Below are 15,730 nucleotides of genomic sequence, written 5' to 3'. Positions count from 1 at the left end.
ACGACACGTGTGTATGCGGCACGTACGCGCATCTCGAATGAAACCGCTCGTAAACAAAGCTCGCAGGGATAAGAGCGCGAGTGATAAAAACTTGTGCGAAACACGTAGGGCAAAGATTTAAATAACTAGCACGGACGAGTCGAGAGCAGAAGGAGACTCGTACATATCCCGAAGAAGGCGACTCTGGACATTGCTCGTGACTGCTCTTAAAGGTGTACGAAGGAGAGGATTTCTCGACTCGTCGTGTAAGAAATAAGGATGACCGTGGTGGACCGAGGGTGAGAGACGGACGAAGGATCCGAGAGAGGAAGGGAGATAGTCGCACGATTTATGATTCGACCCAGCTGGGAACCTAGCATAAGGTATGCGGTTCATAGTACGCTTTAACGCGCAAGAAAGGTGCAATAAATTGTTCCGCGCGTGCAAATGCGTCTCGAGAGCCGGGGGTAAATGCGAGACTCGCCCTTAACGAGATTCGCAGGACGAGGTCGTTCTTCCACCTTTCCTTACGATGTTGACCTTCAAAGACGTGACGAACTCATTTCCCTCTAACGTGCTTTTATACGTCGTTGATGGAACACGGAAAGTTTTCTGTTACTTGCTAAATTACACGAGCACGTACGCCATTTCATATCTCTATTTATATAAAAAAAAGACAAAAAATACAATTATTTCCCAGATATTGATTTTATCTATGAAAAAATGAAGGCGGAATTATATACTAATATTAATGAATTTAAATCCTATCAATTCACTCAACTTTTTTCTGAATTTTATTTTTACATCTTAATATAATAATAATAATAATAATAGTAATAATAATAATAATAATAACAATCCTAAAATATATTTTTATAATAAAATAAAGATCAAATAAAACATAAAAGAGAATAGGATTTGAAAATAATTAACTGTTATATCACAGGACTACTCGACGTCATTTTTTTTTTTCCGGTGAATATTGCGATGCACAAATCCTGAACGTGACACGCGAGATAAGTGATGCAATTTCTGCAACCGTCGTTATACGCGACGGAACACATCGTCGCAGCACATATATCAACAATTTATCGTCCGTGCGATGCGGCTTTCTCAAAAGTTTATGTAGCTGCCCGCGAAAAGGGTGCTTTCGCGAATCGCCAGAATCGGCCATAAAGGAGATATTCACTTGCAAGTGTTAATGGGAGCGTTAATGCGACGGTTTCCCCTAATTCAAAGCGAATGCAGGTGGACTCTTTCGCTTGGACTCTCCCTCGGGTCTCGATTAAGCTCAAGCGCACTGTCAACTGCAGTTCTCCGTTTTGAAAGGGTTTATATTTTTGGAAAACTGTGCGTCCTCTGCAATTCTCGTAACGATCTTGAGATCTCGGTATGCATTTTAACAATTGTATAATGAAAATATAGAGAATACACACACATATATATAGAGAAATATAATATAAATAATATGTATATAGAGAGAGAATATAACATATGGAGAATATACATAAATACACATATGTATAGCTAAGTATTTTATATTCAATTACGTAATATTATTGAAAGGTATTTTTTAATATGATAAAATGCTTCGCAACTTTTCGCGTTAGTTAATGTCTCTAAAAAAAGACTTCTTATAGAATTACACATTGTAGGCTTTCTTATCTTCCTCTGCTTTCGCGACATGGATTAAACGGATAAAATCGCAATATCAAGAAAAAGATCAGAGCTTTTCATAGAAAGATCATTATAAAGCCATTAGATCAAGAAATTCCTTTACTGCGATATAATGATCATTAGAGAGAGAAAGAATTAAGAACAAATTTTTTTATTAACTGTCGTAATTTTTATATAATGTAACGATGTTATATATAATATCAATATTTAAACAGTATTATATTATAATATATATACACATCCCGAATTTAAATGTCAAACTTTAGAAGCGTGTGAAGGATCGATAGACTAACAATAAGAAAGAAAATTCTCTAGAGATTTGCTCGTTTTGTTTCGCTTTGGAGAAAATCACAAAAAAAAACAAAAAAGTTTTCACCAGAAAATGAAAAACAACACTAAAATTATTAGGTTTATCGAAAAGTACTATGAGATAACAGTTTTAGAGCATGAAATTATGAAAAAATATAAATTAAAATCAATCCTTTTGAAGTAAAATTAAAGGATTGTAAATGCTCAATATAATATACGACAATGAGTGTGTATGTGTATGAGATCATTGTATTTTCTTTCTCTCTCTCTCTCTCTCTCTCTCTCTCTCTCTCTCTCTCTTTCTCTCTCTCTCTCTCTCTCTCTGTTTACTTTAGTTTGTTTATATATATTTCTATTTTTCTTTTATAAATTAGTCAGTGAATTATTCACCATGAAATGAATTGATTCACCATAATATGCAGACATGGTTTTTTTAAGACTTTCTCTAAAATGAAGCAGAAACAAACCTTTAAAGGATTTTTTTTGAGTTTATTGATTCTTTATACGCTCCCGAAGTTTCGACATTTAAATTTTGGACAGACACACACACACACACACACACACACACACACACACACACACACACACACACACACACACACATATAGAAGTAATATAATTTTATGATGCATATTTTATGTTCGTGTTACTTCGCCTTTCTTTATTTACATCCATCGGAGAAAAGAACAAGTGGACACATCAAATATACATATGTCACTTTCTAATTTGATGCAAATATTTATCACTAACTTATAAAACATTATTATTAATACTTTCAAACTATGTATAAACATTAAAAGATTATATATAATTTATTGTCTTTCACTTTTGATGATATAATATCCAATTAATGCAGTATAATATGATAGACATACATACTGAAATTTAAGATATATAAAAAATTAAAAAAGGGTATTTATATATTTCTTTTTTTCGAGAAAATTATAATATGTAATAAAGTAAAGATTTATTATAGAGTATAAACAGAATTATTATTTTAAATTTTCTGATAACTTTTTCGATAATTCTTTTACTGTTATTAATTGTTTAATTCATTACCAGTTTTCAAAGAAAAAAAATATTTCTTTATAGTATTTGACGTGAGACACTTTGTAGAAATGTAGTAAAATCTTCTTCTAACTCTAAATTCAGAAGCTTGCAGGATACATCCCATAAATTTTTAGCGTATTCATCATTTCTCGCTTTCCAATATGGATTGGCGACACTGCAGTCTCTACATAAAAAAATATACATGATACAACATAATACTACATAAATAAAAAAAACAGAGCGGAAAAACATATTACACATTATAACAATAAAATGTATAGATAATTCTATATAATATATAATATGTCTCACGAATAATACAATCCAGTCTCATTGGTTGTTTTTTCATCTACTGAACAATATATCGTTGTTTGTGCTCCTTCTTCAACAGTCTTAAAGAATAGCCATGTAAAAAAATTATAAGCATAACTTCCACCTGGAAATATCGTACTATTAGCTGATCGACTTATCTCCGTTGGTATAAGGCCGGGATGCAAAGAATATACGTTTATTCCGTGAATATTTGCTTCTACAAATTAAAATATTTTATATATTAATACATATTTAATTTATTCGTGTTTTACTTTCTTTTATTTTGTCGATCATTTTTCCGAACTATTTCGTGAATTATCGTAAAATATTTCTTTGTTTAATATTACTATTCAATCGACGAGCGAGTTCCCTTGTAAAGAGAATGTTTGCCAGTTTACTTTGGAAGTAACTTTTGAGTGGGCCATAAGATTTTTCTAGATTAATATCATCAAAATCTATGTCTCTAACTGTAATAAAATGCTTCTCTTATATTTATGTTCTTATATTTATGCAAATGAAATTAGAGCAAGTATATTTTTTTCGGTAAATAATAAAACTGATATTACGGGGTTTTATTACATACAAATATGAATAATTGATGATACATTGACTATTCTGCAACCTGGGGAAGACGCTTGCATTTTTGGCAACAGTAGAAGCGTCAAAAGAAAATGTCCAAGATGATTCGTTTGCAAAGTCGTCTCAATTCCGTCCTCTGTTTTTTCGTATAAAATCGCAGCCACTCCAGCATTGTTTACAAGAATGTGAATGGCTGCTTCTTTCATCAGTAAATTTTTAGCACAATCTTTCACGCTCTTCAAACTACATAAATTAAGAAAATAAATTGCAAGTTCACCCGCACTGTTTTGATACTCTTCTTTTTTAATTCTAAAAACATAAAAAAAGCAGGCATCTGGATTATATTGTTCTGTTATTCGTCGCGCCAAATATTTGATGAAAGAAGTATAGTTTCATATGAAAAGTAAAAGAAAAAAAATGACGGAAGATTTCGTTTTAATAATTAATATGCCAATTAAATAATTACTGTTAATTTAATTAATTCTTATAATATGATTTTATATATTTACCTGGAAGGTGGATTATTCTTTATATCTTTAACCGCTTCGTTTGCCTTTTCCATGTTTCTACAGGCCAGAATTACCCTAGCGCCTAAATGCACACGTTTGTTTATATATGTATATTTACGAAACCTTTAATTATTAGAGTAAATATCACAATCGAAAAAATTACATGTATTTATTATTCATAATTTTTATATTATTTATAAAATTTATACATTTTTAAATTAAAATTCTATACTATATATCCATTCAGAAGTGTAATGCGTCAATTCAATATTGATTCAAAGTCTAACAAGATGACCTTATTTAGCTTACTCATCAAATTTAAACATATTTGAATTATCATTCCAATTTATGTACTCATATAGTTAGAAATGTGATGTGTTGTCAAGATTGATTTGATGTCTGAATAACTGCAAGTTGTTGTTGTAAAGGTCAAATCACGCAACATATATTTATTTTTAAACGTTTTATAATATCTGAGATTGTCTGTTATAAATGTTTCGTAAGTGAGATTTTTCTTATTAATATCAATAACAAATATAATACAATATATCATAATAAATACAATCGAATGTTATTAATAATAAATATAAATATAACATAAAAATAAATATAAATATAACATAAAAACAGATTTATGAACAACAAAAATTTGCGCGGTAAAATTTTGAATATAAGGGAATATTTGTATCTATATGAAGTATGTATGATGCATGTATGTTATATATTATATTATATCTCACACAAAGATAAATATATTCTTATATCACCGAATTAACCTTTATAATATTACACTTCTGACTGGATACATAATATAGCATTTAAATTTAGAAATATATAAATTTAATGAGTAATATAAATACGAGATACAATTTTTGGATCGATGTTTATTCTTCGAGTGGTGATATTTACTTTAATAACTAAGGATTCTAAGGTAAATATTGAAACATAAACAAATATAATGTATATAATATGTTATATATAATAATAATAATAATAATAATAACAATAATAATGCACACGTTTGTTTATGTTCAGGTATTTATAAAACCTTAATTATTAAAATAAATATCATTCGGAGAATGAATATCAATCGAAAAAAATTATATCTTATGTTATGACTCGTCAAATTTAAATATTTCTATAATTCTAAATTAAAACTCTATACATATTACGTACATAATGTATATGTATATGTGTGTATAATTGTACATGCATTATATTCTCATTTCAAAAAGAATTCAAAGCTTAAATTACCAGAAGGATAAATTATCATGTTTTTAGAGATATTACCTCTTCCATAAAAATCTCTGGCAGTCTCCTTACCAATACCACCACTTCCTCCTGTTATTACAACAGTTTTTCCATCAAGTCGTACATTACTTGTACACATTTTCTTAAACAACCACATTACTTATGATACTTTTTGTCTAGGATGTTATCAACAGTAATATATAATTAATTATATTGGATTCACTTACACGATATCAATGACACTCTATTCAACTTTGCAATGTGCATAATACGAAGCAATCGCTATTTATATACTGCTTTATATACTGCTTATATAAAAAACAATTGCGCATTAAATCTGCGCAGTAGGAATTCACACTTTTCTTACTCACTTTACTTATTTTAAATATATGTATTCATAAATATGCACACATCATTATAGTTATACATGTACAGTAAGCGACAACGATTCTTTCCTAGGCGGAACAAAAGGAGCGTAGAATTGCGTCTATTAAGCTGGCATAACAAATTTCAATTTATAAAAATTGTAAAAATTAGAGAAATATTTTAAAATTTTTTGCTTTAATAAAGACTTGTGTGAATAAGGGATTATTTACACTATATATTTTTCACTCCGCGGAAAGAAGCGTTTCCGCTAATCGCCAGAGTCGATCAGAAAGAAGATATTCACTTGCAAACGTTAAAGGGAACATTAATGCGATGGTTTTCTTTATCTCAAAGTAAATGCAAAATTCTTTCTCTTTCCCCCTATCATTTAAGTTCAATTATATTCACCCATTTTGAAAGGATCTATATTCTAAGTAATCCTGGAATTCTCGCTCGATGATCTTAAAATCTCGGTATGCATTTTAACAATTATATAATGAAAGTTATTCGATATAATATAGAAAATACAAATACAGGATGTCCCAGAACACTCTTGATAATGCTTGTGAGCGAATAGAGTGCAGTATGTTGAACATAAAAATCCTTCACGATTTTGCAATTTTCGTAATAATTATTGAAATATTAATTAAAAAATATGCGAACGCTCATTTTGCATAGTCAGAGATGTTTATTCTAGGGATGCTAGCGGCGTGTGTTACGGCATGTAAACGAAAAATTTGATCATATGTATATCGGCTCTTGTCTTTTCATTGCCATACGATACTTGTCTTCGGCATCCATAGAGCGCACTATAATGATCTAGTCACGCGCACTCATTAGTCCTCTTTTATTAATTAATTTTTCGAAATTTACATGGTTGTTTACTAAATAATAAAAGATTTTCTATTTTTAATTTAATTTAACGAGATCTACTGATATATTTTTATGTATAAGTATTAAAGTATATTATTATAGTATAGTATATTATTTAGCAGGACATTTTATACCATCTTATATCTTATCTCAGACACCCTGTATATTACTTGAATCTGTACATTTTATATTCCTTTTACTTTTTTATTATTTGGACATTATTATTAAAGAAGGAAATTGGTAGACATCGCAAATATATATATGACATTTTCCAATTGGACATATTCATTACAAATATAAAACAGAATTATCGACTTTGAAACTATGTATACTAAGTGTATATAAAATTAAGAGTTGTAAGTACATATAATTTATTGTTCATTTTTTGACAATGCAATATGTAGTCTATACAATACGATTAATATATATATATATATACAATTTTTATTACAGTTACATGTCATAATTAAAATAATTTTTTTTCTATTTTATAAAATTTTTTATTCTGCAGTAGAATTTACACACACACACACACACACACACATATGTATATATATATAATATATTTATTCATTAAGTACTTTTTATTTAATAAAATTAATGAAAGAACCTAATTTAAATTGACCACTCTGGCGATTTATTGGTTAGTGTATCACAACGTTTCGACCATGAGTTTTGATCCTTATCAAATGAAAGTAACTTAATTAACTATTATATAGTGAGAAATAAGATGTGGTCGATTTAAATTACGTTCTTTTATTTTATCTACTGGCTGGCGACATTCAAGAATTTAACGTTAAAATTAATGAAATTTTATTTTTAACTTTGTGTTGTAATTATAATCTAAATGAATCATCTAAAATGACTTAATTTGCAAAATACTTGGATATAATCAATTGGTGAATTCAGTATTAAAATTATATAGAAATAATAATCGATGATTCGACAACAATTTGTACCATTTCGATGATTCGATCAGAATTTCAACTTTACTTCTGATTCGATCAGAACTTCAACTTTACTTCAAGATTTAATTTTCGATGTTAATACAATGTCACGTTAATACGATATCAACTATATATTTCTAATTGGGCATGCACATATATAATATATTGACAATACATATATTATAATTCTCATTTCAAAAAATTTCAATGTTTAAATTACCAGAAGGATAAATTATTATTTTTTTTAAAGACATTACCTCTTCCATAAAAATCTCTGGCAGTCTCCTTACCAATACCACCACTTGCTCCTGTTATTACAACAGTTTTTCCATCAAGACGTACATTACTTTCACACATTTTCTTAAAAAACCGCATTATTTATCACTTTTTATCTAGGATGTATGACCAATAGTAATATATAATTAATTATATTGAATTAACTTACACGATGTCACTAACGCTCTATTCAATGTTAGAATGTGTTTAATACGTATAACCGTTCTCTTTATATACATAACATGTGAGCTGCGCATTAAATCTGCGCAGAAGAAATTTGCTTATTCTTACTCTTTACTCTTTGAAAGAATATATTCATAATTATACACAATTTTTGTAGTTATGTGTACCTGTCTTATTTTAATTTGTCTTTAATTTTTATAATTCAGTTAATATATGTATACACGTATATAATAACTTTTATTATTCAATTATTTTATTTTTTGACTTCTTATGTATTTACTACGTAAAATTTAACCAAGTAATATTGTTTAATTAATATCTTTCACTGTTATATATATATATATATATATATATATATATATATATATATTCTTTTCCTTTAATATATATTTAGTGTATATATATTTATGATATATATTATCCTTTAATATATATTGTTCGTCCCTGGTTTGAGTCTGTCTTGAAAAGGGAAGAAGAACTCGTTGTCAAGAAGTTGTTGACGGCAGCAGCCGTCATTTCAGTTGGGAAATAGCTGTCAAGTTATACAGACGCATTTTTCATACGTTCCATTGTGTTATAATTCTGATTGTGTTCTGTATTGCTGTTAAAGCCTATTAAAGTCCCCTTGTTATCTTTAAAAATGTTTATTCATTTGACGCGGTCCGCGACGGCCGATTTCTTTAATGCGCGATACATATCGAAATTCTCGCTCCGGGCGTAAAAATATACTTGTAATAAATTTCAATTTATAAAAATTGTAAAAATTATAGAAATATTTAAAAATTTTTTGCTTTAATAAAGACTTGTGTGAATAAGGGATTATTTACACTACATATTTTTGGCCTCGCGAAAAGGACGTTTCCGCGAATCGCCAGAGTCGGCCAGAAAGAAAATATTCACTTGCAAGCGTTAATGGGAATATTAATGCAATAGTTTCCTCTATCTCAAAGTAAATGCAGAATTCTCTTTTCCTCTTTCGTTTAAGTTCAATTGCATTCGCCTATTTTGAAAGAATCTATATTCTAAGTAATCCTGGAATTCTCGCGATGGCCTTAAAATCTCGGTATGCATTTTAACAATTGTGTAATGAAAGTTATTCGATATAATATAGAGACTACAAATACAAAATGTTCCAGAATATTCTTGATAATGCTCGTGAGCAAGTACAGTACAGTATATTGAACATAAAAATCCTTTATGATTTTGTAATTTTTGCAATAATGATTGAAATATTAATTAAAAGAGATACGAACACCCGTTTCATTGGTCAGTTTTTGAGATGTTTATTCTAGGTATGCTAGCGGTGTGTGTCATATGTGAATGAAAAGTTTGATGATGTATATCGACTCTTGCCTTTTCATTATACGACACTTATCTCTGGCATGCCTAGAGCGCACATCTTATGATCTAGCCTCGCGCATTTATTAGTCGATCTTCTTTAATTCTTTCGAAATTTTACATGGTTATTTGCAAAATAGTATAGGACTTTCTATTTTTAATTTAATTTAACGAAATGTGTACTTATATATATTTAGTGGGACATCTTATATCTTATATTTTATCTCCTTATCAGACATCCCGTATATAACTTGAATCTGCATATATTTTATATTCCTTTTACTTTTTTTATCATTTCGACATTATTACTGAAGAAAGAAACTCATAGACATCGCAAATATACATATGACATTTTCCAATATAGACATATTCATTATAAATATAAAAAATTCATTATAAATATAAAACAGAATCCTTGACTTTTAAACTGATATATTTTAAACTGGTATACTAACAAGGAAAGACACAGAAGTGTCTCCCTCCGATTTTGATGAGCTTTTAATATTTTGTTTTCTAGACAAAAATAAAGGACACGTATTTTTTTATACGTGTCCATACGCGTGTTTAAGAGGTAAAACATCCTTTTGAAAAAAATCATTTTTTTCTTTCAAAATGAATATTTCAGAAACTATAAGAAATAGAAAAAAATTTTCAAATTAAAAGTTAAGTGGCTTTAAGAGTTTACAATTATTTATAATAATTACAAAAAAATTTTTGATTTTAAAATTTTCACAATACCCCCATTACTAAATATATTTTTTTTTAATTTTGAAATTTCTTTATTACCATGTGAAAGGTTATTTGTTTACGAATCCATAAACCTCTCTGTAATACGCTATTCTTATCTGTCTATGCGTTCGATTTTTCATGCAACACATCCTGTTTTTCCGTGATAGAAGATAACTAACACGAATATATTTATCTATGTAATTACGTTTTTTTCGCGTGTATAACTGGAAATATTGGTATAACAAGTCAAATTTATATTTAATATGTGATAAGATATTAAAACATTAAGTATAAATAAGCTCAAAATGTATGTATGAAATGACGCACGAGACTCTAAATTTGTTTAATTTAAGATGAAATAATAATAACACAAGATGAAATAATAATAATAATAATAATATAATTGTTATAATTTTGATTTTACACAGCTACAAAAGTAAGAAAATCGTAAGAAAAATATAAATTAATAAATCTTTAAAATATCAATAAATACTTACAAGAGCACACGCACCGATTTATTTGACATTAAATGATGTCACGTTAACTCGTAAAACAACAACTTTTTATACTATCTCACTCCAACAGATTCAGATATATTCTTTATTAATTAATTTTTTCTTAACGATTGTCCGTCGCGCGCTCCCGGTGAACAGTTTTTATTCACTAGTTTTTAGCAAAATATGGAGGGAAATCGCCTAGCAACATGACCATATAAGGTCATGATGAACTTTGTGGCAAAGGCATTTCGAAGTCGAAACTCTTCATATGCATTTCTGGCGAACTCGCGCGTGGTTCGCTGAGGTGGCAGTTTTGCGAACGCGGTTTGCGAACATTCCATCGCATTTTAATGATAAAATTTATGTAAAATAAAGTTATAGTCTTTTAGATTATTTATATAATATTATAGAATATTATATAATATTATATAATATTATTTATGTAATTTATATAATATATTATTTTTGTGGCTTAATATTTATTATATATTCAACTGCTTAGGGTTAAATATCTAACATGATAAAAACTTCCGATAACTATATAAAATGTCTTTCAAATGTATCTGTTAATTATCTTCTATCACGGAAAAACAGGATGTGTTGCGCGAAAAATCGAGCGCATAGACGGATACGAATAGCGTATTACAGAGAGGTTTATAATTAATTCTGGAAATGACTTTTCGAAATATAACTTTATCATATATGGATGAATTCGTAAAAAAATAACATTTCACATGGTAATAAAGAAATTTCAAAATAAAAAAAAAATATATTTAGTGGTGGAAGTATTTTGAAAATCTAAAAAAATTTTTTTTGTAATTATTGTAAATAAACTCTTGAAACCACTTAACTTTTAATTTGAAAATTTTTGTCTATATCTTACAGTTTCTGAAATATCTTAAAAAAAACAACCGATTTTTGTCAAAGGAGTGTTTTACCCCCTAAACGCGTATGGGTACGTAAAAAAAAATACGTGTCCCTTATTTTTGTCTAGAAAACAACATATTAAAAGCTCATTAAAATCGGAGGGGAACTTCCGTGCCTTTCCTTGTAATTGTATATAAAATTAAAAGTTATATGTACATATACTTTATTATTCATTTTTTAAACAATGCAATATGTAATCTATGCGATACGATGAATAGACATATGATAAGTACTTAAATGTATGAATTTGAGATATATAATAAAAATGAACAAAAAAAGAATGTTAATATCTTTTTTATTTTTCTCGACAAAAATTGTAATATATGATAAAATAAAAATTTACTACAATATATAAATAGAAATATTATATCAAATATTCCTGATAACTTTTTCAATAATTCTTTCTCTATTATTAATTGTTTAATCAATTATTGCAGTTTTTAAAGAAAAAAATATATCTTTATATTTGGCGTGAGACGGTTTGCAGAAATTTAGTAAAATTTTCTTCGGGTTCTAAATTCAGAAGCTTGCAAGATACATCCCACAAGTTTTTGGCGTATTCATCATTTGTCACTTTCCTTCGTGGATTGACGATATTACAGTCTCTACATAAATATGAAAAAGAAAAAATGCGGAGGAATATTATGTATTATAAAAATAAAATTTATGGATATCTCTATATAATGTATAGCATGTCCTCACGAATAATAAAGTCCGGTATCATTAGCTGTTTTTTCATCGACTGAACAATATATTGTTGTTTGTGCTCCTTCTTCAACAGTCTTAAAAGCCCATGGTAAAACCCATAATACAAATTTATAAGCATAACTTCCACCTGGAAAAATTGTGCTACTAGCATGCCGTGTTACCTTCGTTGGCATAACACCAGGATGCAAAGAATATACGTTTATTCCATGAACATTAGCTTCTGCAAATCAAAATAATATTTTATATAATAAATTCATCCTCGCGTGTTTCACTTTCCTTTATTTTGTCGATTATTTTCTCGTGAACTATTTCGTTAATTATCGTAAAATATAACTTTGTTTATAATATTACTATTTAATCGACGAGCGAGTTCCCTTGTAAAGAGAATGTTTGCCAGTTTACTTTGGAAGTAACTTTTGAGTGGGCGATAAGATTTTTCTAGATTAATATCATCAAAATCTATGTCTCCAACTGTAATAAAATACTTCTCTTATATTTATGTTTAGAATAATTGTAGAAGTTATAGAGGGTATTATAAGGATATTCTTATTTCTTCACGTAAATGATAAAACTGCTATTATGCGGTATTGCTACGTACAAATATGACCAATTGATGATATATTGACTATTCTGCAACCTGGGGAAGACGATTGCATTTTTGGCAGCAGTAGAAGCGTCAAAAGAAAATGGCCAAGATGATTCGTTTGAAAAGTTGTCTCAATTCCGTCCTCTGTTTTTTCGTATGAAATCGCAACCACACCAGCATTGTTTACAAGAATGTGAATGGCTGCTTCTTTCATCAGTAAATTTTTAGCACAATCTTTCACGCTCTTCAAACTACATAAATTAAGAAAATAAATTGCAAGTTCTCCCGCACCGTTTTGGTACTCGTCTTTTTTAATTCTAAAAACAAAAATCGGCATCTGAATTATATTGTTTTGTTATTTGTCGCGTAAAATATTTGTTGAAAGAAGTATAGTTTCATATAAGAAGTAAAAGAAGAAATGAAGGATAATACATTTCATTTTAATTTGTAATTATGCAACTGCCAAATAAATAATTATCATTAATTTAATTAGTTCTTATAATATGATTTTACCTGAAAGGTGGATTACTTTTTATATCTTTAACTGCTTCGTTTGCCTCTTCCATATTTATACAGGCCAGAATTACCCTAGCGCCTAAATGCACACGTTTGTTTATATTTGAATATTTACAAAACCTTTAATTATTAGAGTAAATATCACAATCGAAAAAATTACATCTATTTATTATTCATAACTTTTATATTATTTGTAATATAATAAATTTATTCATTTTTAAATTAAAATTCTATACTATATATCCAGTCAGAAGTATAACGCATCAATTCAATGTTGATTCAAAATCTAAGAAGTTGAGAGCCAGATTTTTATATTGTGAGATTTATAAATAATGAAAATTAAAAACTAAACTAAACTAAATGACATGCTTAATTATATTTATTATCAAAAACTTATTGATTTCGAATCATTTTTACTCTTCACAAAATACTTATGCATCGCATATTTAGTAAAAAGTAATACTGTACAAGTCGAATAATAAAATTGTAGAGTAAACATCGATATCGCGCTCGAGTCTGTGAAGATAACCAATAAAGATTTTAAATTATGATTGGATAATATACTAATTAAAATAACGCAAAAACTATACTTGTGTCGTAAGCGCTGTTTATTTTAAATTTCGTACGATATTATAAAAACATTTCTCATCATCTTTCGCAGTAGATTGTCGTCTATTGCAAAAGATGATGAAAAACTTAAAATAAACAGCGACACAAGTATAATTTTTGAGTTATTTTAATTGGCATATTATTCAATCATAATTTAAAATCTTTGATAAATTCATAATCTTGTTTATTTAAAAAAAATTTCAATGTTTTAGGATAAATTATCAGTTTTAAAATATATATTTTTAAAGATATTACCTCTTCCATAAAAATCTCTGGCAGTCTCTTTACCAATACCGCTACTTGCTCCTGTTATTACAACAGTCTTGCCCTCAAGACGTGCATTACTTGTACACAGTTTTTTTAAAAACCACATTATTTATGATACTTTTCTAGGATACTTTTCTTGTCATCAATATACAATTAATTATATTAAATTCACTTACACGATGTCACTGATGTCACGATGTCATGTTCTTTTTAACTTTGAAGTGCGTTTAATACGCGTTCTCTTTATATACTGCTTAATATTTGGTAACAGGTGAAAGGTTGCGCATTAAATCTGCGCATTAAATCTGCGCATTAAATCTTCGAAAATATGCATATTTTTAAAATAGGATACTGATTCTTCTTTTTTAAAATATATGTATACATTAACAACATTTATAATTATATCTATCCGATTTTATTACATCTGTTTTTAATTTTTATAATTCAATTAACACATATGCGTATACATACAATACTATTTATTATTCAATTATTTTGTTTTTTGATTTTTTATGTATTTACTAGGTAATTGTATTGTAAAGTTCAGTCAAATAATCGCTTAGTTGATATCACTGGTATATCTACTTTTGTACATATTAGGTACTTTTATATACATATTTAGTATTACAACAAATTTTTCAATTTATAAAAATTGTGAAATTTATAAAAATAATATAATTTTTTGTTTTATCGAAGGAAATTGAAGGAATTACTATACCTCCCTCCCCCACTTGAAGAGATTATTAAATGTTTTTAATTATTATTTAACATATTTTTGTTATTTAATATCTTTTTTCATATTTTTAGTATTTATTTTATAAATATTGTTTCTATTTAAAAAAAACGAAATTTCGCTTCTCACGTATATTATAGAAGCTTTATTCTGGTCCTGAGTAATATGCACTTCAAGTTAGGCGACCCTTTTTTATATAATTCCTGATATATTTTAAATTAAAGATATATGAACTATAAGACCGAGAATTGTAGAATATTTTAAAATATTATTCGATCTTAATGCTAAGTTTATATTTCTTGTAAATCAGGTCGTTTCAAGTTATGTCATTTCATTTTTCGTCAAATTTTTAATTTACGTAGAAAAATGCTTATATGTATATATAATGTGATTTATAATGTTATAATAACTTACACAATATAATAGATAAAGCTGTGTGTATTGATGCAATTAATTTAAAAATTAAATCGAAATTGGCAAATAATAGCCACTGCGCGATAGTTGGAGCA

At 27.9% G+C, this 15,730-nt stretch overlaps 3 protein-coding genes across 6 annotated transcripts in view; 1 reads left to right on the top strand and 2 right to left on the bottom strand.

Moving 5' to 3' along the window:
* Window positions 1-15,730, top strand: part of LOC105259468 — a 237,979-nt gene that overhangs the window by 17,533 nt on the left and 204,716 nt on the right. The window lies entirely within an intron of this gene.
* Window positions 2,760-8,309, bottom strand: LOC105253345 (retinol dehydrogenase 12). Of its 2 annotated transcripts, none has more exons than XM_011261318.3 (7): window positions 8,110-8,309; window positions 4,416-4,497; window positions 3,911-4,215; window positions 3,675-3,794; window positions 3,328-3,544; window positions 3,025-3,199; window positions 2,760-2,843 (listed from the first exon to the last, which is right to left on the bottom strand). In XM_011261318.3, the coding sequence occupies exons 1-6, from the start codon at window positions 8,225-8,227 to the stop codon at window positions 3,052-3,054; spliced, it is 990 nt and encodes a 329-aa protein (XP_011259620.2). In that variant the 5' UTR covers window positions 8,228-8,309; the 3' UTR covers window positions 2,760-2,843; window positions 3,025-3,051. The 2 variants fall into 2 exon arrangements, with proteins under 2 accessions (XP_011259620.2, XP_011259619.2); XM_011261317.3 differs by lacking the exon at window positions 8,110-8,309 and adding an exon at window positions 5,706-6,931 and having other exon boundaries at window positions 2,762-2,843.
* Window positions 12,247-14,594, bottom strand: LOC105253342 (retinol dehydrogenase 11). Its single transcript, XM_020028141.2, has 6 exons — window positions 14,477-14,594; window positions 13,610-13,691; window positions 13,109-13,413; window positions 12,862-12,981; window positions 12,505-12,730; window positions 12,247-12,407 (listed from the first exon to the last, which is right to left on the bottom strand). The coding sequence occupies exons 1-6, from the start codon at window positions 14,592-14,594 to the stop codon at window positions 12,263-12,265; spliced, it is 996 nt and encodes a 331-aa protein (XP_019883700.2). The 3' UTR covers window positions 12,247-12,262.

Source organism: Camponotus floridanus, unplaced genomic scaffold (genome assembly GCF_003227725.1).
Source record: "Camponotus floridanus strain SB8 unplaced genomic scaffold, Cflo_v7.5 scaffold6, whole genome shotgun sequence".
NCBI classification, from domain to species: Eukaryota; Metazoa; Arthropoda; class Insecta; order Hymenoptera; family Formicidae; genus Camponotus; species Camponotus floridanus.
This window is presented reverse-complemented; position numbering and strand designations above follow the sequence as displayed.

Excerpts from the sequence above, each read along its gene's own strand:
- LOC105253345 (XM_011261318.3), bottom strand. The coding sequence starts at position 8,227 with ATGCGGTTTTTTAAGAAAATGTGTGAAAGTAATGTACGTCTTGATGGA. Across the intron at positions 3,795-3,910 it reads ATCATCAATTATTCATATTT|TTAGAGACATAGATTTTGAT; the intron begins GTATGTAATAAA and ends ATTTTATTACAG. Across the intron at positions 3,545-3,674 it reads ACTCGCTCGTCGATTGAATA|AAGCAAATATTCACGGAATA; the intron begins GTAATATTAAAC and ends TTTAATTTGTAG.
- LOC105253342 (XM_020028141.2), bottom strand. The coding sequence starts at position 14,594 with ATGTGGTTTTTAAAAAAACTGTGTACAAGTAATGCACGTCTTGAGGGC. Across the intron at positions 12,982-13,108 it reads ATCATCAATTGGTCATATTT|TTGGAGACATAGATTTTGAT; the intron begins GTACGTAGCAAT and ends ATTTTATTACAG. Across the intron at positions 12,731-12,861 it reads ACTCGCTCGTCGATTAAATA|AAGCTAATGTTCATGGAATA; the intron begins GTAATATTATAA and ends TTTGATTTGCAG.